At 38.2% G+C, this 25,753-nt stretch overlaps 1 protein-coding gene across 2 annotated transcripts in view; it reads left to right on the forward strand.

The window, feature by feature from the left end:
* Tmem135 (transmembrane protein 135) overlaps positions 1 to 25,753 on the forward strand; it is a 262,399-nt gene that overhangs the window by 195,285 nt on the left and 41,361 nt on the right. For both annotated transcript variants that reach the window (XM_021167719.3, XM_021167721.3), the window contains one exon: positions 15,173 to 15,219. In XM_021167719.3, coding sequence (XP_021023378.1) covers positions 15,173 to 15,219 — 47 coding nt within the window. The remainder of the gene's footprint in view (positions 1 to 15,172; positions 15,220 to 25,753) is intronic.

Below are 25,753 nucleotides of genomic sequence, written 5' to 3' on the forward strand. Positions count from 1 at the left end.
TTTGAAAATACCATTAATCACTCCATTATGAACTTATGTCTAAACTATGGACCTAAACGGTTGTTTGAATTAATAGCTAGATGAAAGTTTTTGCAATAATTTGCTGTTGTCTTCAGCATGTGTGCCACTGGCTGATGTTATGAGAGGAATACAGCTTACATGTTTATGCTTCTCCCATATGTTAATTGCCTTTATGGTTAAAATTTTCCCTCATTGTAACCATTTACCATACAATAGAATCCTTCCGTGTTTGTGTATGTTTCTTGGTAAAAACATCAGTTCAGATAAACTTTGGAATGAAAAAAGGAATGGCTAGCACTGCTTTTGTTCTGTTTTCTGTATTGGGGGGGGGGGGAGTATGAGTCAACCCCTTCTGGTGGAAATTAATTTGTGACTCAGTTCTGTATCACATTTTCTGTTGGTGCTGGTGTCTTCAATGGGATGGTGGCACACTGTTGATATAAATGACAGTTTTATCCCTGCTGTGTTTTGGGTGAGGAGTGAGAAGGTGACCTCAGGCTCTGTTTCCCAGCATGATCCTTGTTCTGTTCTACTTACACTGACATGCTGTAACATCATCTTTGGGAATTTGGACTCTCACTGGATAATGAATTTTAAATTCTTTTTTCAAAGAGCTCTGTACAGAAAGGGACATGTTCAGTTTAAATTACACTTGGTGCTCGGCTAGCATGTGCTTCTTTCTTCCTTTCTAACTATTTGCCTTTAGTTGAAGAACTCTGCTCTTTTGTCAGCACTGAAGACAGAAATTTCTTAAGTCTAGACATGGGGACCTCCTTGCGTGCTAGTACAAGTGGCTCAGCGTCTCTGAATAGGGCAGGTTATAGGGAGTGGTGAGGCAGGGGAAACTCCTGGTACTGACTGCATTGAGACAGTGTATTCATGTCAAACTAATCTAGTGCAGCTGCAAGATTAACTGTGCGAGGAAGCCATAAACAGAGGGAGTTGTCCCCCTCCTCGGAGCTGGTTCCTGCCTCAGCATCCACTCTGGCTCTGCTGAGAACTCTGATGGACCACCATTTGCTCTGCAGAGTGTGCAGTAGGGGCATGGTTGGGGTGCGGTGACTCTGCTCCTCCAACATGACTTCTAGCTGAGGCTGTGAACAAACTGGAGCCAGTCGAAGTAGGAGAATAGAAAAGAAAACAACTTGAGTTTTTTAAGACATAAGAGCATTTGGCCATTTCAATCCTTCTTTGATCACTTTGCTATAATGGAATTTTACTTTAATCTTCAATGTACTTTGCTTCTTTGGCTATGTCTAGTTAATAAATGTTTTAAAGTACTCATAAAATTTGAAATTATTAGTAGTCTTTCTTGAGTACTTGTGTTAAAAGAAATAAAATAATGTTTCAAATTTTACAGCATATTTAATTTTATTTTTAAAGGGAATATTTTACTCAAATATATGTAATTAATATGGAAATTCCAAAGGTTTTGAATTTTGTCTAAAAGTACATCAAATTTTAATAGAAAACAAATATAAATGGATATTTGAATTATTTTAATAGGTTGTTGTGACTCTGTGAATTGAATATTGTTACATGATTTCTCTGAAGTCTTTAGGTTATTTTAGTATTTTCTTGTCCATTAACTGGTCTTATGCTTTAGAGTAAAACTGTTTAAGGCAAAGTTGAGTGGAACACAACAAGGTTCTTTTGTATTTTTTGCCTTCTGCATTGATAGCTTTGTGTTTACCCATTCCCCGTGGAAGGACATCTTGCTTGATTTCAAATCATGGTATTATGAATAGAGTTTCAATAATATCTGCATGGAGATTTTCAGATTATGATCACAGAATCTGTAGGAAGAGTAGTGTCAGTGAACGCAGAGACATGAGGTTGGTTTCTCATGGGCTGTGAATAAGTCGAGTACTTAGTCCTGAACAAAATATTTATGCTATAAGGTTTCAGGAGCAGAACAAGGGGCAGACAGAATATAAGGGCCAGATAGGAACAGGGACTGTGAGATGCTGTCTTCAACCAGTCATGGATCGTGTGTTTGTCTGGTCTGTATATAGTAACTTAGATATTGGTAGGCAGCATGCATATTCTAGAGTTAAATCTGATATCTGAGCAGAATCTGGGTGTGAAGTGGAATTAGAGACACTGCTCTTTCTGTAGAGAGACATAATTATTAACCATGTAGTCAGTTACAAACATCCACAATTACTAATATGTGAAACTGACAAAAGCCCCACAGTAATGGCTTCGCCTCTAACATTGTGTATAGAACTGATATCTTTGTAAGTTTGATACACTAAACTATGTTATAGCCAACTTTTAAAAAGATGAGCTATTTGACATTTGTGATATTAATGTTCTGGGGCCCAAGAGTTACATAGATGAATAATACAATCTCCTAATATCTGTATATCCTAAAATAGAATTTAGCTAAATATAGCATGATTTTGTTCTTGTTTTACCTCTCATCTGCAGTCTGGAGCACATTCTCCACGTCTCCACTTTCCTAGTGTGTTTCTAGCTAAGGGATAGGGATGGGGGAGCTGAGCGCAACAGTGACAACCGTATCCCTGTTCCTTAGAGGATGGATGCTGGGACTCACTTCCATGCTGCTGCTGCTTTCCCCAAATCACTGGGTTTATCTGCCCTGCGGCTATTACTAACTCCAAACAACTGGTTATTTGAAATGAGACATTCTGTGATGTTTTAATTGAAATCACCTTTGGAGTAGCACTTTCTAAAGCGAAGAACTTACAGGAACCTGTTCTGACAGGATTATACTTTGTTCTGGATGCTTGGCGAGACCCAGAGCTGTGTACTCTGGATAATGCTTGGTCTCCCTGTTTAGCAACACAAGAAAGGTATGTTTACATAGAGTTGATGAAATTTGATATTGCAAAGATTTGTCCTGTTCACAGATTACTCCAAGACCACAGAGAAGCAAACAGCAGCACATGTAACTAAGAAACCTTACCTGTTCTGTTCTCACTCGAAGTATAAATTACTCCCATAACTACTCAGTGATAAGAGCTTAGTAATGAAGTAATGAAATAGTATAAGAAGGAGTCTCACAGGAGAGGCCGATTTTACTGTCTTAGCCACACTGTATCTGTTGGCAATATTTCCAAGAAGGTAACCAGAAACATGTTTAAAATATTAAAATCTAATGTTGTTTAAGGATTTTTATTATATCCACACAGTGCATTTAACCCAAATAAAATGTTTAGTGTACCTGAATTTAATATTTTTGGTATTTTAATAAATGCTAATAGTTTAAAAACTCTATAGTAGGTACTATTGTTGTGGGCATTTCAGTTTATCACTACTTACTTTAAATGCTTTACAAATATTTATCATTTTATGAAGTCATCAAAACAGCTCAATAAGTATGTATTTTAATATTCTTTTTATAATTTAAAAATGCAGACTCAAGAGGCTGCTGTGGTTGTACGCAGTCAGGGCTTGAGCATCCGAGCCTCAGCATTTCCCAGTAGAAAATGTTGCCTTGGCATATGAGGTTTTTGATGGAGTTGTGATTTTGTTGTTTCATATAAATAACAAACTATCTTCCCACTACTCTGCTGGTTGTCTACTAATCAACCTTGTACCCATTGACTTCATTGCTAGGAGACCTTAAGGGAGTGTATTAACATCTCTGATAATGTCCCCACTGTATGTGAAACAGGTGTATAATAGCAGTGATTCATGCAATTATTCCCAGGAGACAAATCCCCCTATTTATATAACATTAAGCTTGATGTATAGCAAAGATTCAGTACTCGGAAGTGAATTTTGCTAGTGAAACTGGCCTACATCAAAGCCTTTGGCTTCAAATAAAAGTTCACTTTTGTGCTTGAATTTACTATTGCACATTTTTCTTTCCCACAAGAGACTGTAACTGTGCATCTCTTGACACATTTGTGAAAGACAGTGAACTAAAAGATATGTGTTATTAATCTAAAGAATTGGTTCTCAACCTTCCTAACACTGTGACCCTTTGATACAGTTCTTCATGTTGTGGTGAGCACCAACCATAAGATTATTTTCATTGTTACTTCCTAAGTGTAATTTTGCTACTGGTATGAATTGTAAAATAAATATCTGTTTTTCAGTGGTCTAAGGTGACCCCTGTGAAAGGATTGTTCAACCCTGAAAGGAGTCATGTGATTTACAGGTTGAGAACAGCTGCTCTAACGGGTCAAAATTGTTCTCTTGGGTCTTGAATAGTGTTTAAGTAAAAGACAATTGAAAATCCTAATAATTCTAAGATAACCTTGTTTTATGTAGAAGAATTAGGTTATTCAAAAAAGGGAAAACCAAAAAAATCTCAGGTCAAAGTTCATCAGTACTGAGTGACAGAGAGTTTTCCTAGTATGCATGAGGCCATGGATTTGATCTGTGGTGCCAAGAAGAATAATATAAATATTTTGTTATAATGGAAATGGTGACTTTTCCTTTAGTTTCTTAATTTGATGCCACTGTACAATACTATATACAAAGTAGTTCATTGTACTTTGATCTTGTGTTTACCAATAAATCTTATTGCAATCTTAGAGATCTTATTCTCCAGGAAGAATATTCATTGATAAAGGCTTGTGGATGAGCCAGAGTAGAACTTCTGGCCCCTTACCTTACGTTGGGTAGAATAATCCTATGGTCCTTGGTTTTGTATACAGTTACTGCTGGTGTGATTTTTGTTGTTGTTGTTTGATCAATGAGTCTTTTTGCTTAAACAATAAAGCTTTAATACCAGTATTTTAGGTAATTAGTTTATTTTGGATATGTACGGATAATTACATCCATAAACACAAATGATTTATAGTATTACTAAGTAATTTTTGCTTTAAGATACTTTAGTACACATTTTCCAAATGGGGAATTTACATGCTTCAATTTTATACTTTCAAACATATTCTAAAGCACAGCAATAAAATTTTAGAAATCAGTTACATGTAGCACATTATATATAGTTAAGGGCATACTTACATGTACACAATACATGTGAAAAAAAGAGCTGTCAGTGTTTTCAGGGAAGCATACCATCTATTCCACCATATGTGAGTAGATTTTTTAAATACAGTCAACAGCAACATTGACAGCCTATTTAAGTGCAAAGACAAAACTTGAACAGTAAAAGGGTTAGGGCTTTTGCAGATGTAAAAATGAAACCACTGGGCCTGGAAGTCAGGTTTCAGTACTCATAGTAGGTAGCTCACAGTCACCTGTAACTTTGGATCTAGAGGATCCTATGCCTTCGTCAGGTGTGTTTGGTTATCCATGAGAAATTGTGCATTCTCAACACACAGGCATATAGATATACATATTCATGAAGATAAAACTTTAAAAGTGAAAATAGTTACAGGTATTTTTTTGTGTGTGTGTGTGTGAAGTTTTGCTGGACTTATCTGGAGACAAGAATTAATCTAATTGTTTCATACTCTCAGGGATGGTTTGGTGACTCCTTAACAAAAGGCATATTGAATGTTGAGATGGTTTGTCTGCCCCATGTATCTCTGATCTGCATCATCTTGAATTTTGAAGGGATGTTGTCTTAGTCACTGTTCTGTTGCTGTGAAGAAACATTATAAGCACAACTCTTACAGTTGTGCTTACAGTTTCAGAGATTTAGTTCATTATCAGCATGGCGACACACAGACAGACATGGTGATAGAAAGGTAGCTGAGTTTTACATCCAGATCCTGAGGCAGCTTGGAGTGAAGGAGGGGAGGAAGGGAGGAAAGAAGAGGAGGGAGGGAAGGAGGAAGACATAGAGAGAGGACAAGGAAAGAGAGACGGAGGGGGGCTGACAGATAGACAGACAGACAGAGACAGACTGACTAGGTTTGGCTTGAGCTTCTGCACCTTCAAAGCCCAACCCCCAGTGATATACTTCCTCCACCAAGGCCACAACTACTTCAGTAAGACCACTTCTCCTAATCTTTGTAAGTAGGGTCACTTCATGATGACTAAGCATTCAAAAATACACGCCTTTGGGGCCCACTTTTACTGAACCACCATAGCTAACCAGCTAAAAAATAAGAAATTAAGCTTCGAATTCTGGATATACTAAAGAAGAAGGCAAATTTTAATGTAATAGTTATATAAAATGGATTTCAAACAGCATTGTCTAAAATAGAATTGACTGCTATTCTAAGATGTATTTAAACAAAGATGAACAGTGATCTTCCCTCATCAGTAGATAAGTAGGCATTTAGAAGATCATATGGCTGCATGATGTTCCACATTTTAGTCTGTGTAAGTTCTAAGCTGTGAAGATTAGTTTAGAGCAGTGGTTTCAACTGGTTGAGGCTTTGCTTCTCTTCAGGAAATATCTGTCCAAGTTTGTACATCTTTGGGTTATCATCATTGATGAGGTGAGGCAGGGGTTGCTGTCTAGTGTGTAGACACCAGAAATGTTGTAAACATCCTATGGTGCACCCATAAACCACGCAGGATTATCTACTTCCATTTCCCAGTCATTAGTGCCAAGGTTGAAAAGCAAAGATTAGGAGATTTGGCTGAGTGAGTGACTTAGATGATAGTCCATTTAATCTTTGAAACTGGTCCAGGCTTGGAGTTACTAGGGCAGCTGATACTAACCTTAAGCATATATGAAGTAGGAAATGCTTGAAAATAAATTGTGATGCTCATCAAATTTGTCGCTCTGTGCAACATATGACATTGTGGGGCGTTTGTCCTCCATGGAGTATGTGTGGAGCTGAGAGTAAAACTTTCAGAGTCAGTTCCAGGGAGATTGAACTCAGGCCACCAGGTTTGTGAGGCATGTGCCTTGGCCTGCTGAGACATCTTCCTGGCTTGACAGGACTTTATTGATGTTTCCTCATATGTCTTGTCTTAGTGGAGGGGGGGGAGGGAGGAGAAAGAGGAGAGGAGAGGAGGGGAGGGGAGGAGAAAGGGGGAGAAATGGGGAGGGAGAGGAGGAAAAAGATGAGAGGAGAGGAGAGGAGAGGAGAAGGGGAGAAAAGGGGAGGGAGAGGAGACTGGCAGGACCTGATTGTTTAGCATGCTTTTCACTTATAAAGGTACTAGCTCTTGGGTTAGGGTTCAACCTTAAGGGCTTGTTTATCTTATTTAACCTTAAGATCCTCTCCAATCTGCAGATGTAGTCAGTCTCATTCAGGGGTGAACTTAATAATTGTTAGAGAGGACAAAATCATTCTAAAAAAGACTGATTGACCGCTAATTTTATTTACATATTATTAGCTTTATTTAATGATTGTTAGCTATATTTTTATATTGATCATTAGTTTTATTGACATAGTACCTACTGAAATAAAATAATCATGTGGTAGTTTTACGCCAAAGCTTGGTTGTATAAATAAACTGTTCTGATGTGTGTTATGGTTTAATGACATAACAATCCAAAACAAGAGTGTGTGTCACTGTATTGTACTGGCAGAAAGCCTTTCTTTCAGTCTTCTGTTGCTACTAGGCTCTGAGTAGGCCATTGGAAATTAGGCTTTTCGTAGGTAGTTTTCAAAGCATATAAAAGTCTAAGTTCTAGTGAAATTTTTATAGTAGCATAATTAACAACTTCTTAGTTTTCATTAAAATTGCCAGTTTTGTATGTTTTCTTTTTCTTTAAGCATTAAATCATGGTTCTACAAAATGTCTATTTATATGTTTTGGCTCCTAACTTCATTAATGTGAGTGAAATGTGTGCTTAGGATAGCTCAGACACTGAGGCGGTGTGTACCGAAAGCCACCTGCCTTCCTTAGAGGCATTTTCCATTAAAATATTAATCACACTATTTGTTGTTAGAGACAGAATTTCCATGTGAAAATTTGGCTAACATATATGTGTACCACACTTTTTTGCCATATTCTATATTTAATGCACTAAAAAGAACACATTTAGAAATGTTCTTCAGAAGTTTCCAGTTTCCCAATTAGTCTGCTTTACTGTTACCAATTAAATTTTGAAGACTGAGAAGTCTAGGGGATATCAGTTTCATATTGCATTTGATGTTGTACAGGCTTATTTGTGAGAATTGTACTCTCTGACTTCCAGTCCTCTTCCCAGGGGATTATGTGGAATTGTTCTGGTCTATCAGTACACCACTTGTTCATCTCATTCAAGCTTTGTGTGTGGAGACAGCAGTGTCATTGAGACATGGTGTCACGTGTCCTAGAAATATTCAACAGCTTTAAACTAAGCCAGCCATTAACTTCCAAATTTTGTGGTTACAGGCATTAGCCATCACACCCTGGATCCACAGAGCATTTCCTTTATGAAACAGTTTGAGAGGACTTGCTTTCTCAGTTGTATGATGCCTTTAAATTAGGCATCATAAAATATCTGGGTGAGAAAAATGTGTATAATTTACATTAGAGAATAAACTTAATATTCTTGGTCTTAGCCACAAAGTGTATACCCCATATGTCTGTGTGTCTAATTATGTAAATCTTTATGGTACTACTTTAGACTATAGCCAAGACCAAGTACATAACAATGATAATGGCATTTTTCCTTTTGTGTTTTTTAAAACTTTTCACTGACTCTGTGAGTTTCTCATCATGCACCCCAGCCCCAGTCATCTTCCTGTTCCCTTGTATCCACCCTCTGCCCTTATACATTCCCTCTTAAAAAACAAAAACAAAAACCAAACAAGTGACAACACAAAACACAGAGGAAGCATCTCATCATGGCCATTGTACGCTATCACAGCACACCACTCTGCCAACACATCTTCACTTGTAATGAAACGTTGCTCTGGCTCCAGGCCTCTGGCTTCTGTGACACCATCAATTTTGGATCCTCACTGGGACTCCTCCCAGTTATTCTGTTGTTGCCCTGTGCAATGGAGATCCTGCAGCTTTGGGTCAGCAGAACTCGCCCTTCCTATGCTGCAACAGGTCATCATAGATGATATATTTTGGGGTGGGCCAACTCAAAGCCCTGGGTCTGTACCTGGAAGGTGTCTGAGCTAGTCAGCCTGCTGGCTATCCAGCATCCCACTACTAGGGTAAGCTTCCAGCACTACTCTGGCTAGCCCACCTAATGCAGCCATCGGCAGAAGCAGGGCCAGCTCTCTCTCCTGCTTTCAGGCCATTTCAACTTCTCTGTACTGCTCCATCCAGGGCTGGGGCACACTTTCCCATGGACTACAGTTAGCCTCACACCTTCAAGGCATGCTCACCCACTCTCCCTCCACCATAGCCAGCTTTATAGTGCTGCCCCTCTCTTGAGTGCTACACCTGGTGGGAGGCAGGGCCAGTGAGAAGATGAGATACTGGCATTTTAAAATAAAAACTAATATGGGCATTTTCACAGAGGGATACAGGAAAAGCAAGCTAAAAGTTGCCAACCTACTACTTCATACTTGAAAAGGACACACAGATTAAAGTACTGAGAGAAAGCTGACTGACACCTCTGCCCAGTTCTCCCCATCTGCCACCCCACCCTATGGTGGTGTGTAGTTCAGGCTTGCTGTATTACCTTGAACTTTTGGTTCTTCTGCCTCCACCTCCCAAGTATTAGTAATTCAAACTTGTATCAACAGGCTTGGTTTATGCAGCTCTGGAGTTTTATGTTACATCTCCAGCCTATATTCTACTTTATCTTTTAGTGATATTTTCTGGAGAAATAAACTTAATCTAGAGAACAATTTTTCTCCCCTGGCAGTTTGTAAGATGCTTTTGGGGCTATGATCATATCTATGGAGCTAAAAGATGAGGTGAAAATATTTTTTCAACCTAAAACTTGCCTGTCCTTTTAGACTCAAGTTTCATGAAAAGCTAGGTAAGGCAGGTGTTATACGTAGATTTGTGCGCATATTGTTTTGAATTAATTCGGGGGAATGCTTTCCTTCGGTGCAGAATTATGAAAGGCAGGTGTGTATGTGCATCTGCTTATTCCATTAACCTATATACAGTGAATATAGTTATATATATATATATATATATATTATAGTTAATATAGCTATAGTGTGTTTTTTACAGATATCTTCAGATACCAAAGGCTTATGCATTTGAGTATAGGCAGAAATCAACCACCTTACTACATTTTAGGTCAGATAGGCCAGATCCATTGATGGGAAGGCTTACACCACTCTATGGAAGATCCTGACTGTATGCAGCTGGCATACACAGTGGTAGATAAAGGTCACTTCCTGTCTGTCTCCTTTAATCATTTTAGAATTAAGAGAAGATGATGCTAGATAAATGTGAATTTATACTTGTGCTATGTTGTTTTCTGTTTATTACTGTTTTTACTACTAAAACAAGAGCTGGTAAGAATTGAACTTTCAGAACCATCAATTGTTAATATTTTTTTACACTGTCTTATTTACAAGCCCTTCTTTTGTATGACATTAACAAACCATTCAGATCACTGTGTATTTTAGTATTTAAAATTGATCTCGCTGTGTTGTTAATTGGAAAAGGGGAGAAAGGGTAATATAGTTTCTTAGCTACAAGGCACAGCTCAGAACCCTGGTCTGTTGCTTCCTTTCTGTAACAAGTGTAAGGGGCTGAACTTAGGAGATATCATTACACATCTGAGTCCCATCGTAGGTCAGATTGAGACATTCTATTAGCCCATTTGATTCTGAATTCTAACATGCACTCTGTGCTTTGAGACTAATGCTGTAACTCTAGATTCAGGGGGATGTTGTATAGTATGAAATTTGCCAGCTTAAATATCAGTTTCATGGGGTTTTAATAATTCCCCAAGACTAACCTTGTCCTCAATATTGATCTCTTCTCATCACCACGTACTCCCCGCCTCTAGGCAACTACGATTTTATTTTCTGTAAATTGCTTTGCCTATTTTGAAATTACATATAGAAAAGGCATAGTATACAACACATAGTTTTGGTTTCTGGCTTCTTTTACTTAGAATATTGTTTTTGAAGTCCACCCATATTGAAGTGTAATATTTAAAAAGTCATCTAAAATAGTAACTTCAAAATTGTTTAAATTAATGTCTGTGAACCTTGCAGAGAATTTACCTCTTAATAGTATTTATTTACTTTACAAATATTTTTACACTTTATTTGTATTAGTGCTTTTCCTGCATGTATGTATGTGTTCCATGTATGTGCTTGGTGCTTGTAAAGGCAGAAAAGGTGTTGTATCTCCTGAAACTAGAATTACAGACAGTTAAGTTTCTATATGAGTACTAGAAATTGAACCCAGAAACTACAAACTGCAAGAGCAGTGAACACTCCTAACCATTGTGCCATCTTCCAGCCTGGAAAGCATTTACTGAATATTTATAATGCACTAGTGACTATTTGTTAGGCTTTCTATATATTATATTATTAGCATTTCATGCATGTAGCTTATGTAACTGGCATTATAGTTTTTAGAAATGAACAAATTAAATGATGATTATTTGTTAATTTATAGGAAATTGTAAAATGTAAGGTTAACAGTGTACCAATTCATACTTTATATTTAGACTTACAATATGTGAACTGCTGTAACTTCATCATACTAACCGATGAAAATGCCATTAGCTGGCCAGAGACGTTCAGTTAGACTTTTGTAATGATGAAGGTGGCTTGTGCCTGTCGATTTGTGATGGTGACTTTTCTTCTATACACCTATTAATTGCTCCATATACAGCACTAATATGAATGAGAAAATAAATTTAATATTTTATAGTCATTAATTTTACTTCAATAACCATACTCTGTTACTTCTGACCAAAATACATTAATAGTGATTGTACTTTCTCACTAAACAACAGAACAGCTGCAAATAATTGACAGAATTCATAAACCAATGGTATTAGGCATCAAAGAGCAGGGGTACCGTGATATGAGAAACAAATGGTCTGCTGTATTGTTACCCTAGCTTAATGTTTTGAGATGATTCCCAGTCATGAGGCAAGGAGGAGTCACTAGATGAGGACTCTGTGAATGAGGAAATAAAATGAGCATGTGGGCAGATCACCCTGGACAATCTTGACAGAACAGAAGGCTGGAGTAGAAAGTACTCAGCTCATTATGGATTAGGGCATTACAGAGGAAATACTCAAGTCCCAAAGGTGCACCCTAAAAGATTAGTGGTTCTTAGTTGTGTCCTGGGCATTCAGGCAGTTGGGAGTATAGTTTCACTTCCTATCTGCAGACATTATAGAAAACTCTTAGCGTATGATGTGGTAAAGCACAGGCATTCAGTAATGGCAGAATTCGCTCCACAGCAGTCACTATGCGGTCTGTCCGAAAATACCTTCTAAAAACTTCTGAAAATATTAAGTTGTTCCAAAGTAATTTCTTTGTGTATCAGAACAAAGGCTAAGATTTGTTAGAGCCCAGAAATACCTAAGACCCATCAAAGTGAAGCTCAGGATGCCAGGCATCAAGTAAGGAATTACTACTGAGCAGTGGGAAGCAGGACTTTCTGACTCATAATAGATAATCCAGTCCATACCAGGCCAGAACTGAGAGCCATTTAGCAGACAAGTGTTGCATGAAATATATATTTAAAAAACAAAACAAAACAAACAAACAAACAAACAAACAAACAGGCACCCACACTAGCGCCGGCTATGTTCTAGCATTGAGGTTTCCCCACCAGGATCTCCATGGTCCGCCCAACACTTTCTCTTGCTGCAGATCCTGCTCACATTTCCAGCCATTCATCCCCAGTGGTTAGCTGTCACAAATCCCTGTAACCTGGTAAAATCAAAGCTCTAGAGGCTTGTAATTTGTCAGTAAGATTTATATCAGTAAATTCTCAACCCACAAAATGCCCACCCAATGAACTCGAAACTCAATTGATATAAACAAAAGCTGCACACCATGACGGTGCAAACACAGCCTGCTCATTATTTAATGATCTGTCTAGGAAATTGCCAATACTTAGGGCTCCCAGGTCTGCATGGTTTGGTTCCTCTTCCTTTCCCATAGGTTCTGTCTCGTCTCCTCCTCTCCCTCTGTCTCTCTCTGTACTAGACTCTAGCCTAATCGTTCACCTGCTTACAGACAGCAATCTACATCGAAGGACATTGAGAAGGGTTGTTATAATTAAATCCTATAGCTTTAAAAAGTTAGAACATGGCAGATAGGATAAAACCCAAGTCACACTTCTAGAGGTGAAAAGTTTACCATTATGATAATTGTCAGTTATACATTGTGGAAAAAAAATCTTAATGACTGTCAATGTAAAACAATTTGAGAAAGTCTAAAATAAAACATATAGAGAAAAAAAGAAAAGGAGATTTTCTTTTCAGAATAAAGATGGCATCCATGAATTCTGTGCAAATTTCTGATAGCCTAGTATTATGTAATTAGATTTTCTGATGGAGAAGACAGCAGAGCAGGAAAAAAATTTCCCATTTGTTCAAATAATGAGTGAAAAGTTTCAAGTGTGATTGAGACAGCAAACTTAAATATTCAAGATACTTTATGGAGCCCCATTTCAAACAAGTTGTTGGGGAAGAGGGTCACTGAAAGCACATCACAGTCCACAGTAGAAAGAGCAGTGTAGGAACAGGTCTCACCAAGCTAGAGTTCTATACCCAGCAAGAATAGTTTTCCAAATAGTGGGAACGTTTCAGACACAGTTTAAAGGAAAAGCAATTAATATGTGGTGTCCAGTTTGATGCACAGCTGGGGTTTGGTGACAGCAGTGACATGAAGACAGCTGGGGAGAAAGGGATGGGAATGTTCCCTGTGAAGTTCCTGTAGACGAAATGGTACAGTGTGGTGGGGATGTGGGTTAGAAATTAAAAGCTACTCCAAAAAACATATCAGTATAGGCAGCCAATGAGAGGAAGTAGTACCATTAGTTCAGGTAATAGGAAAAAGGTAAACAAGAAAATAGAAGGGGCAATATTGAAATCAACGATATTTTTAATCTGAATATACTAGTAGGTACATCACATATATAAATAGTCCAGATATTCCAATTAAAAGATAGATCTTTACTAAGTGCTGAGCATGATACTCCATGCCTTTAATCCTAGCACTTTGCATGTTGGATGCAAAGACAGGCAGATCTCTGTCAAAACCATCCTGTTCTAGAGTGAGTTCCAGGCTAGCCAACTTTACAGTACACAGGGAGAGCCCATGTGCAAAAAATAACAAGGCAAGAAACACACACATGTTGCCTATAAGCAATACACTTCATATATAATGATCACAGAGTGTAAAAAAAATGAAACACTAATGAAATAAAAGGGAGACCTCCTGTCACCAAATAATTAGAGAACACCATAGATAAATACCTCACTAGGTGTGATGAATATATTCCTTGCCTTTATTATGCTGCCATGGAGTGTAGTACCCTGTAGAATCTCTGCGAATCAGCATTCATTTACTGCAAAAAGTATCTGCCATCACTTGTCTTTAAGGACCTTAGTTTCTGTGCATGGTGTGTGTGTGTGTGTGTGTGTGTGTGTGTGTGTGTGTGTGTGTTTATTCTGAAGTTCTCTTCAACTACAAACTACTATAATTTGTAATATAAAATATCTTTCATCATCCACACAAAGATGTACATTTAATGATCTGATTCACAGTTTGAGGATCTGGGTTCTTACAGACAAGTTGTACAGGTGTTCATTGTTGAACCTTATTCCCACCCATCTAGTCCATAGGAGTCCTCTGGGCATAAATGTTTGCTAATAGCTTTGTGTGTATAGTTGGCTTTATGTATCAGTGGGTCCCATATCCATAAATTCAACCAACTGCTGTTTAAAATATTAATAAAATTTGATAAACTCTACTGAACATATATAATCCTTTTCTTTTTACTCCCTCAAAAATATAGTCTAGCATCTATGTAGATTGAATTTATATGTTTTACTGCCTACTATAAACAATCTAGAGATGATATAAAATGTGAGAGGATGTATGTAATTCATATGCAGATAGTATGCGATTTTATATAAGATTTTATCATTTATGGATTCATGTATCTGTAGGCTAGTTGGCTGGATTATTTTTAAAATTAGTCTTTCATAGATACTGAAAGAAGATTATACATATACCATATGTGTATAGTATAATTATGTATACTTACAAGTCCGTTACTGTCTTAATGCAGTGTATTTGAGAGGTACATAATCTTTTATGTTGATGTACATTGTAATGAGAGCCTCTGTGTCACTGCATTGCACGAAGCCTGTGATTTAATAGTGGGTATTTTGTTTTTGTCAGGCATAGAAGTGATGATGTCAGTCAGTACCTTTTGCAAATAATCCGTTTCCTCCTTGTTGCAGGTCCTTTTGTTCTGCATCACAGCGGCCATGTACATGTTCTTTTTCAGGTATGCTCTATTCACCAATTTATTTCAGTATCAAATAGTATCTAATTCCTTTCAACTAAAGTATGCCCTCCCGCAAGTCATTATACCAGTAAATGGCATAGATTCCTGCTCACTTAACCCCAGGAGTTTAAAGGACAATCCTACATCATTATTAGTAAACAAACAGAAAGAGGAGAAACATTTTTTTGGAGGAATGTGTTAGTTTGACTCAAGTAAGAATACAAAAGGTGTCTGTCACCTTCCTATGACTAGAGCGGTATTGAAAATGATTCTTTTTTTTTTTTTCTGTTGTAATTCTTTTTTCCTTTAATTGGATATTTTATGTATTTACATTTCAAATGTTATTCCCTTTCCCTGTTGGTTTCCCCTCTGGAACCTCCTTTACCAACCCCCTGCTTCTATGAGGGTACTCCCCCTCTCACTGAGCCACTCCCTCCTCACCACCCTGGCATTCCTGTACACTGGGGAATTGAGTCTTCACAGGACCAAGAGCTTCTCCTCCTATTGATGCCAGATAATGCCATTCTCTGCTACATATGCAGCTGGAGCCATGGGTCCCTCCATGCCTCCATATGTACTCTTTGGTTGGTGGTTTAGTCCCTGGGAGCTCTGGGGACTCCGGTTGGTTGATATTTTTCCTCCTATGGGGATGCAAACCCCTTCAGCTCCTTCAGTCCTTTCTCTACCTCCTCCATTGGGGGCCCAATGCTAAGTCCAGTGGTTGGCTGCAAGCATCTACCTCTGTTTGTCAGGCTCTCAGGAGACAGCTATAACAGGCTTCTGTCAGCAAGCACTTCTTGGCATCAGCAATGGTGTCTGGGTTTGGTGTCTGTATAGGGGATGGATCCCGAGGTGGGGCAGCCTCTGGATGGCCTTTCCTTCAGTCTCTGCTCCACACTTTGTCTACGTATTTCCTTTGGACAGGAGCCATTCTGGGTTAAGAATTTGGAGATGAGTGGGTGGCCCCATCCCCCAACCAGGGGCCTTGTCTGACCTCTGGGTATGGTCTCTACAGGTTCTCCCTCCCCTTTGTTGGGCATTTTAGCTAATCTCATCCCTGCTGGGTCCTGGGAGCCTCTTGCTTTCCTGGCATCTGGAATTTGCTGATGGCTACCCTCAGTTCCCCATCCCCCATTGCTATACACCTCTGTTCAAATTTCTGACCCTCTCTCTGTATATCATCTCTGTCTTCTCTTATACTTGATCCTGCTCCCTTTCTCCCCTCCCTCTCCTCTCTTCCTCCCAAGTCTCTCATACCTCCTCCTTCATAATCTTCACTTTCAGCCATGCGAATTAGTTTGCATTTATAGCCCTCATAGGATACTCCTTTAAGTAATTTTTATTGATTTGTTGATGTTCAGTCATAGCAAGAATGTCGAAGCTTTAACATTTGTCCTTAGTTGATAGAGGCAGCGGCAGACTTGTAGTAAGATGTAGTTTCAAATAAATTAAACATACAAATAATGTAAAGTACGGATTTATTACCACAATATCCTAGCAAATACTTAATAAAGCACAGCATGATAATTTTAATTTAGTTTTACTGTTACAAAACAGAAAATTATGATTTTGTTGTTTCTAGGGAGGGTATCAGATAGAGACAAAGCAATAACGCTGTGTGGCAGAAAGGATTTCATCTTCAAAGAGCTGATAAAGATGCAGAGGATTTTATAGTAGGTCTTAAGTGTTAGACATCATTGGAGCTTTGTGGTATTGAGGGCATGTGTCTCTCTCCCTCCCAGTTTTTCTTTTCTTCCTTTGGATTCTTTGTTTTGATTGAACTCAGAACCTGTGAGTGGCAGGGCACTCCTCTGCACTGATTCGCACACCCCGCTTAGGGTTCACTCTGTATGTGCCCTGCTATTGTAATTTGTAGCACACTGGTTCTTGTGCTTTAATAAATCTAATTTGGTAAGCTGAATTAGAAACCATGAATATTGCTTTTCATCAATTTCCCCATACTCCCTATTTGTGTCATTGACATTATTAGAATACCACTGTAAAAAAACCCCAAACCTTTGTCTGCTGTTATAAATTTGTGTCCTGACTTGTCTGATGATATGCCATACCTATCAGGAAAATCAGTTTTCAAAATGTTGCAAAGTTAGAAGACCCACCTTTGTTGCCATGCATAGGAGTTAGGTGCCATGTAAAGTCAATTTCTGTCTTGTGAAAATCTTAACAGGTCATAAAAGGAAACAACCCTTCAGAAAGGGACTGTTCAGTGTAACACGTATGTTTAATGTTTAGTATTTCTTAGTCATAAGAAGTCTGTGGTTTAAAAGCGTATTGTATATTGAATACATAGAAAAATATCCAGTTTGTTGCCTGGTTGTAGGGAATTATATTTTGAAAACTGTTGCCATTAGCCCAGTATTTTTGGTGCAGAGGGAAAAATCAACCCTATAAATACGTGTTTTGGTGCAGAGCTACAGAACCGTTCCTGCTTCAGTTACAAATGTCTGAGGTAAAAACAACAGTTTAAATACTTTCCAGAAGTCTCAATACAAGGTTTAGGAGCCAAGATAAACACTTTCAATTTTCTGAGGAAAAGGGGCTATTTTTCTCCCCAAAGAAGTTCTGTCACTGAATTTGTAGTGTTCTTGGCAGAAGTCTGTTTGAATAACTCAGCTGAATGGTAAAAATATAGCCCTTTAGAAAGTACTACAACCAAACACAACAGTGTTCTGTGCTTTTCTGTACCCTGGCTTGTGTTTGCAATGAATAGTTATTTTACATGGCATTTAGCAAATCTGATGGCATTTTAATATAAACACAGGTATTTGTGGGCATATTTATTCAATTTATTGTTAGTATTTTAAAGCTAATTGCATAAAATTGGATAATTAAATATAAAATGATATTGTCCTCAGGTCTACTTTTAATGGTTAATGTCTTTTGGCAAGAGGATAAAGGAACATTTTTATGTGCCAGTAAATCATCTTATGTTTTTATCCCGATGTATAACTTGGAAAGACAAAACTGAGACCCATTCAATAAAGATAAAATGTACTGGTATGATTTTTCTTTTTCTTTAAAAAGAACTTAAGGAATAATTTCGTAATTTTTTTTTCTGATGAAATTCATGTCTCTGGTGTATGAATTTACTTAAAAACCAGCACACTGAGTTTGCCATTCAACAATCTGCTCACCGAAACACCGGATGAAGAACTTCACCTTCACGGGTCTCTTAGTAGATTTTTAAATGGTTCTTCACATACATTATCTCGTACATGGTGATTGTGATTTTCCATAGGATTTTCTACAGGCTTATGTTAAAATAGAATCCTGGAATGCTTTCGATGTCTAGGCTGGGGAAAAGTAATAGTTGGCAGTTGTAGTTTTGTTCAGTCTTTTTGCTAGCTGCTTGACTAGTGAAGGCATTTGGATTTTATTGATACTACCTGCTATGGATCCCAGTGGAAATTCAAGTGCAAAGGAGGATGAAGCATGTTTTGAAGGTACTTTGAATGGGTGTTCTTCAAATGTCTCACTAGGCATTCCTGATGTCTTGCCTCTTCTGTTCTACTGCTTAGTCAGCATGCACACATTTGTCCTGAGGGTGTGGTCTGGGGCTGTCAGTGCAGACTAAGGAGTGAGGGGTAAGAACTGATATAAACTGTTTTCTCTTAGGGACCACACATTGGTTATGTCCAAGTATATACTAGTGGGTATATACTTTATACCCACTTTAAGTGGAAGTATAAGTATTATACTTATAATACTTAAATATTAAGTATTTGGAAACAAAAAAGTCACCAGATACACCACTTTGTTCTGGCTGTAGCCTCAGTTGACCCTGAATAGCTTAGGTAGACCTCAAAATTACAGCCATCTTCCCTTGTCAAGCTCCTGTTTGTGATGTCGGATTTCAGGAGTGAAACACTATATCAGATTTAGGATCAAAATGTTTTTATAGTTGAATGGGATTTTTTTTTTATTTGAAACATGAAAGAATGAACAAAAACCATAGTCAAACATCTAGCATTTAATCTTATTGAAAAATAAAATTAGGAATGATAATTAATCATGGGTTTCTCATCATCAGGTGCCTGTGTATGAAATGTTGCTACTCTTTAAAATCAAGTAAACAGCCCCTTTCTTTAATTAAACATAGTGTCACAGAGTAACTTAACTTGTCACAAGTTGTGACTACTAGCTGGACTCCTTCCTACCTTCCCCTGTGGAGGCAGCAGGGAGGGCAGCAGTTTGCTTAGGTGTGGAGCCTGTGAGGCTTAGACTTGGCATAGCTCCTCATCCACACATTATGTAGAATTGTGCCACAATACACAAGTGGTAAATCATCTTCCATATGAGGACACACTGTGTGTGTGTGTATCTATCTGTGTGTGTGTGTCTGTGTGTGTGTGTCTGTGTGTGTGTCTGTGTGTGTGTGTGTGTGTCTGTGTGTGTGTGTGTCTGTGTGTGTGTGTGTGTGTCTGTGTGTGTGTGTGTCTGTGTGTGTGTGTCTGTGTCTGTGTCTCTGGTCTCTGTCCGTTTATATTCCTTATTTTTTCTGCCATTTGTTGAGTTCTGGTCAGGCACGTATAAGAAGCCGTTTTTGTCATGCTCAGGGCATAGATTTAGTGTTTGTATTTAAAGGAGCATGCTGCTGCAGACTGTCTCTCCAGTGAAGGCATTTTCACTAGCTTACCTTTCCGTTCTGGAAGTAGCTAATAGCAAACAAAGAAGTATTATTCTCATTTTTCACTTGTTTTATACAGCTTTTGATTTTGCCCTCTGGGGATGCTTAGGGATCTGGGTCTCAGCTGCCCCATTTGCTTCTGCTGTGACAAGCATGTATGCAGTCCTTGACGATCTGGGACTCATTCACATACCACAAAAGACTGATATTAATACTCAGGTGACAGAAAGCAATGGAGCTGATGTTTGATTTCTGTGATAGTTCATAGGAGCGTGGGCCTTCATACCGGAAGCACAATGCCATCCCAAATTTTGTTTGTTCCTCATATATGAAAAATGCCCCTTGAGTTGCAAAAATTGACATTCATTTGTTGTTGGTAAGCTTCTTTGCAAGGTGTTTAGAGAAAACATCTGTCTGTGTTTATAAAGCACAGAGAAATGGCCAGTGATGCATTGTAACAGCTAACATTCACTGACCAGTTTGTCATTTTAAGTGTGACAGATGTGTCATGAGAACATTCTAGAACTTAATTAGATTTGTTACTATTGCCTTATCTATTTTTCATAATATGTTTTCAGAAAAAAAAACCTATTGGCACACATTTATGTTCACTTCCAGTTTTCATCAGGAACTGACTGCTTTATAAATATATGCACACATGTCTACTGAGGGTTCATTGATGGTAGCTGTGGGTCCAGTGAGGTGGCTCAGCAGGTGAAGGAATTTGCCATGAAGTCTGATGTCCTGAATTCAGTTCCTGCACATACATGGGAAAAGGAGAGAACTGATGTCCAAAAGTTGTCCACAAGTGTACGCTCATGAAATAATTCATTTGTTAAAACTAGCTGTGCCATTTAAGAATCCTGGCTGTTTCCTTTGTACACTGTGAATCTAGCTTTAAGCTCACTAATATAGTCAGTTGACATTCAAATTTAATCTTCCAAAATCTATGGTGAGTTAATTTTTGTTAAATATTCTGTTTTTTAGCTTTGCAGACATACTGACTGTTTTTGTTTGTTTGTTGCTTGCTTTGTATTAAAGTTCATTTTGTTGAAAAGTAATTGGCTAGACCTGCAGACAGCTTTATAAAGCGTGATGGCATGCTGTTTTTCAAAGCTGTGGACTAGTACTTTCGAAAGATGGGTCACCATGGAGAATACAGTTTTACATCGTTATTTCCCATATCAAATTGGGCATAGTACTAACAAATAGTAGTTGAAATATGAAACTTTCCCATAAGAAACCGGAACTTTTCTAACAGCTGTTGTCATGAAAGATGGACTAGAAATTTACTGTGTCTATGAAACACTGGCTGCTGCCATCTTCCTGTGAGTCCTTTTTCGGTTAGAATTCTACTTTCATTGTGCTTAGTACTGACTTAGTTTTTCTTATTCAGTCAAGAATTAAGTAGCTGCCATTCTGTTCACATCTACTCAAATAAAGTTCTGTTTTAGGTAAAAGAACTCTTTTCCAAGCCCAAGCCTTTTGGTTAACTGTCCTTTCTGATAATCACTTCTGAATCTGCAGCTCTGACTCTGTGTTCTCTGAACCTGGCTATTGAACCTTTTCTTTGAATTCAGCATCTCTCCTCAGCCCCTTCTCTCTACTTCCTCTTCCCTTATCAGTCTTTTCTGTGAGAGGGACCTGGCATATCCCGTCTGTAAGGTGAGTCGGCTTTATACTTCTACCATCCATACTTTGATTCTGTGCCCATTTATTCAGAGGACATATTAATTTTAAAGTGCTAGATTACCCTAATTAGGATCTGTCTGTACTGTCCTTGTGTTTGTGGCACCATTGCTACAAAATGGTGCATAAAGCTTGATTTCTGCATAGGTAACTGAAGTGAAAGAAGGTGTAACTTTGTTTTGAAACAGTTAAGCAAGGAATGAATTCAGCAAATCTGGGAACAGATGCTTGTTTGAGTTTTATCATCTTTGGAGGATTTGTAGCTAATGGGCCTTTCTATGTAAAGAACCTATATATCCATTATTGGTGTAAACGACACACAGTATCAGTCTTTGTCTCCTGGAGCTTCACTGAAACTGTTTGCCTTTTTTTTGTGGCCGAGAAGGCCTTTGAATGGAATGGTTTGGTAACAGAAAGTTATATCAGCTAGCTAGTATTTATTGAGTGCTTATTGTGTACAAGGCTCTGTACTAGCTGCTTTATGAATATTCCTGGGATAAACCTTACTGCAACTTAAAGAGAGTAGGTACTGAATTGTACTGCCTTACAGGTGAGGAAGTTGTGTAATGCGAGAATTTGTGTAATGTGCCAAAGACTGCACAACTAGAAACAAAACACAGATTCGAATTTTCTTCTCTTGAACCTCAGAGGCTGTTCTTGTCATTGTTCAGTTAGCTAACATAACCAGTACTTGCCAGTGTTCTAAACCATCACATAAAATATATGGAATATGTTAGCATATTTTTATTGTATGCATATGCTGCGCAAAGCTAGTGGCAACTGGCCTAGGAATTCCATTTGGACCTGTGAGAAGTGTCCCTTCTCTCCATCATCAAGCCTCCTCTAAGAAGGGGGCTAAGAGCTTCTCATTGTCTACACGAGTATCTTCCTGGGAAAGAAATGGTGAGAGACAAATGCCGCAGCACAGTGTGACAAGTGCCCCCAGGCCCCATATTTCCATGGATCATCTGCTAGGAGCTTGAAAGAGCTGATATTTTTCTCAGTTGGGTTATGTTCCTTTCTGTGACTTCTTGTTTTTTCCTCTTTTTGTCCACATTTTTTTTTTAATGGTAGTAATCACACAACATTGATTTTACTTGGGAAATGGTTTTTGGAATGTCCTTTGGTATCTGAAGGGAATAATACCATCTATACATAAAGTATATGGCATGTGATATGTGGTATCATAAAACAGTGGCATGATCATTTTATAATAAATCTGATTCACACTGCACATGTCTCAACTAGGGAGTATGGCAGATGCTGCATTTATAAGTGGTATTTAAAAAGCCTTTAAAGGTCATTTCAGCATAATCATAATTTATCAGAGGTCATGAGACTGGGGCTGAAAATGACTTATAGACAGAGTTACAGCATCAGGATACAGTGATTAGAGGTGTGAATATGTTGAAAAGAAAGGGAGGGAGGCTTAGAGGCATGGTGGAGAGAATCTGCTGTCTTCCTTCCAGACACTACCTTTTTGTCTTTCCTTCTCTTAACATCCAGGTTTTTCAAATTACTTGTTCATATTTGCCTTTTGCTGTTCTTACATGTCACTGCAATGCGATCTCTACCCCTTGAGTCTCCAGAATTTCTCTCTCTGATGCCATCAGAAACAGCCTTCCTCTAGTGGATATTTACCGTTCCTTTCATAGAAGGTCCTTCAGCTACCTAGAGCATCTTGCCCCCTTTTCTTATGACGCTTTCCCTTAGTTTTTCTAAGATGATTCACTCTTGACTCTTCCCTCTCTCTATTCCTTTCTCCAGCTCCCCTTCATTGACTTGGGTGTGTATATATTTGTGTGTGTGTATATATTTGTGTGTGTGTATATTTGTGGTGTGTATATTTGTGTGTGTGTATATTTGTGTGTGTATATATTTGATACTCTCTTTTTGGATCTTAGTGTTTCTCAGTGTTTATACTGTCTTTTGGTAAATTGTACACATTTCTGAGCTTTTACTTATCATCCATATATTAATGATGCCTAGTCTGTCTAGGTCATGTTGGTCTCCTAACTTTGAAAGCCACATTTAACTAGTGACATGGTTATTTTACTGCTTCTTAGACTGTAGTCTCACCAGTTGGACTTAACATCTCAAGTTCAGCATTTCTAGCCCTTCCTGCAACTTTCTGCTTTCCTCCAGATCTCTGTCAGTCAACAGAAATGCCACCCACCAAACTGGAAGTGCAGGTAACTGAATAGCTCCATGTTCTGTCTCTGTCTCCACTGTCAGTGCTCAGCCACATTGACCATGCTATACTTCCCTCCTCCCTGCAATCTGCCTGCATCTGCCCTCCCCTCTCCAATTCCTTTGTAACAACAACAACAACAACAACCACCACCACCACCACCACACAGTTATGGCCCCGTACTTCAGTTTAAATCTATTCTTTTTTTTAAAAAAAAATCTCTTTATTTTAATTTATGTTTCTGCAAATCTCTGCATCATAGAATACACACATGTGAATGCTTGCAAAGGTCCAAAGAGAGTGTTAACTCACAAGGAGCTGTAGTTAGAGGCAGTTTTGAGTCTCCTGATGTGGGTGCTGGGAATTGAATTTAGGTCCCTGCAAGAGTAGCCAGCATTGCTTCTCAACCACTGTTGAGTCTTCTCTCCAGACCCCAACTTTTTGTAGGTAGAATGCAAGGTTCCAGGTAGCATGGTTTCCTGTATGTGACTAGCAAGGCAGACATTTGAGCCCGTTGCCTGTATTTGAATCAAACTTACTTGGGGATCTTGGGTAAGTTACTTATGTTACCATTGTCTCATCTCTTCAATGTGTTTAAAGTAAGTTATTCTTAGAGCCTTTAGTTATAGCTGGAATTGAATGACCATTTCCCTAATGAGTAGTCATCACTCAATAAAGGTAAATTCGTACTGTAATTGTTATCTAACTTAAATAGGTTTTGAAATTCAGTCTATTCTATGTATAGCCTTGAGTTATTTAATCTCGTGTAGCCTGTCTTAATTTATAATGTGACCATAGTTCCTATTTTGCTGATATGTTGATTACCACCCACACAAGGCTTTCAGTAGGTGGTGGATCAAATTCAGTTTTCTCTTTTCCTGTTCAGCAGCATGTTCAGCGTGTTCATATTTGTATATATAAACTCTGCATATTTAATATCATAGAAGTACTGTATTCCACTGAGTGATTCCTGTAAATAAATTCAGTCAATATGTTGTCTGTCCCATGTTAATCTGGTAATCCAGTCACTGACAAAATGTATTTGTAGATAAATCCCATTTCTCTATAGTATTGCATTTGAAGACATGGTACTTCCTTGTCTACATTGTTGCCACCTCAGATTAGAGGCAGCAGTTAGATTAAAGAAATCACGTAATTTTATTCAGAATATAGGTAAAAACAGTTAAGACACACTGTTGAATTCTCTCTATCATTAAATGATGAAATTTCTACATTTTGAAACACACAGTTGAGGCATAGGTGGTGACTTAAACACCCATCAGTGTGAAAGCCAGGGGGGCCTCAGTGACGAGTGCTAGGCTGATGGGAGACCCCACCTCTAAAACACAGGGGTGACAGCTCCTGAGGTTGACAGTGCCTGAGGGTTGACTTCTTGATGCACTAGCACACACACACAAGTACAAACATGCACACATGCACACGCTAAGATACTATACTATGTATGAGACCATATGACATCAAAACTTAAGGTTCCAAAATAAGTCTGCTTTGATAAGCAGACCTGGAACAATAGAAGCTTCCAGTTGTGTATAAGCACATTCCTGCAAGGCAGAAAGAACACCATGAGTTCAGGGCTAATCTGAGCTAACAGTGAGTTGAAGGCTTGCCTGGACTACAGTATGAGACCTTGTCTCAAAGACAAATTGCCATTGCTAATATGTTATTTTAATGCCACATTAAACATCAGCATTATGCACAATAAACAGAAATATGGATGACATAACTATTTACCACCACCCTCTTTTAAGATATTTATAAAGGGAACATGTTTATTCACAGTAGGAAATGAGCTGCTTGCTTCATAAAGCAGTCACTTGTGTTTAGATTAGAACTTTTAAAATTGTAAATTTTACCACACATGAGAAGTGCTCTGTGGTATGTGCTCCTGATTTCTGTTAATAAATAATGTCTTACAATGCTGAAGAAAGGAAAATACTCATATTTCCTTATTTTTCATATAATTAGAATACTTTTAACCAATCAGCATA

The sequence above is a fragment of the Mus caroli genome, unplaced genomic scaffold (genome assembly GCF_978045245.1).
Source record: "Mus caroli unplaced genomic scaffold, Mus_caroli_1 scaffold_8, whole genome shotgun sequence".
NCBI classification, from domain to species: domain Eukaryota; kingdom Metazoa; phylum Chordata; class Mammalia; order Rodentia; family Muridae; genus Mus; species Mus caroli.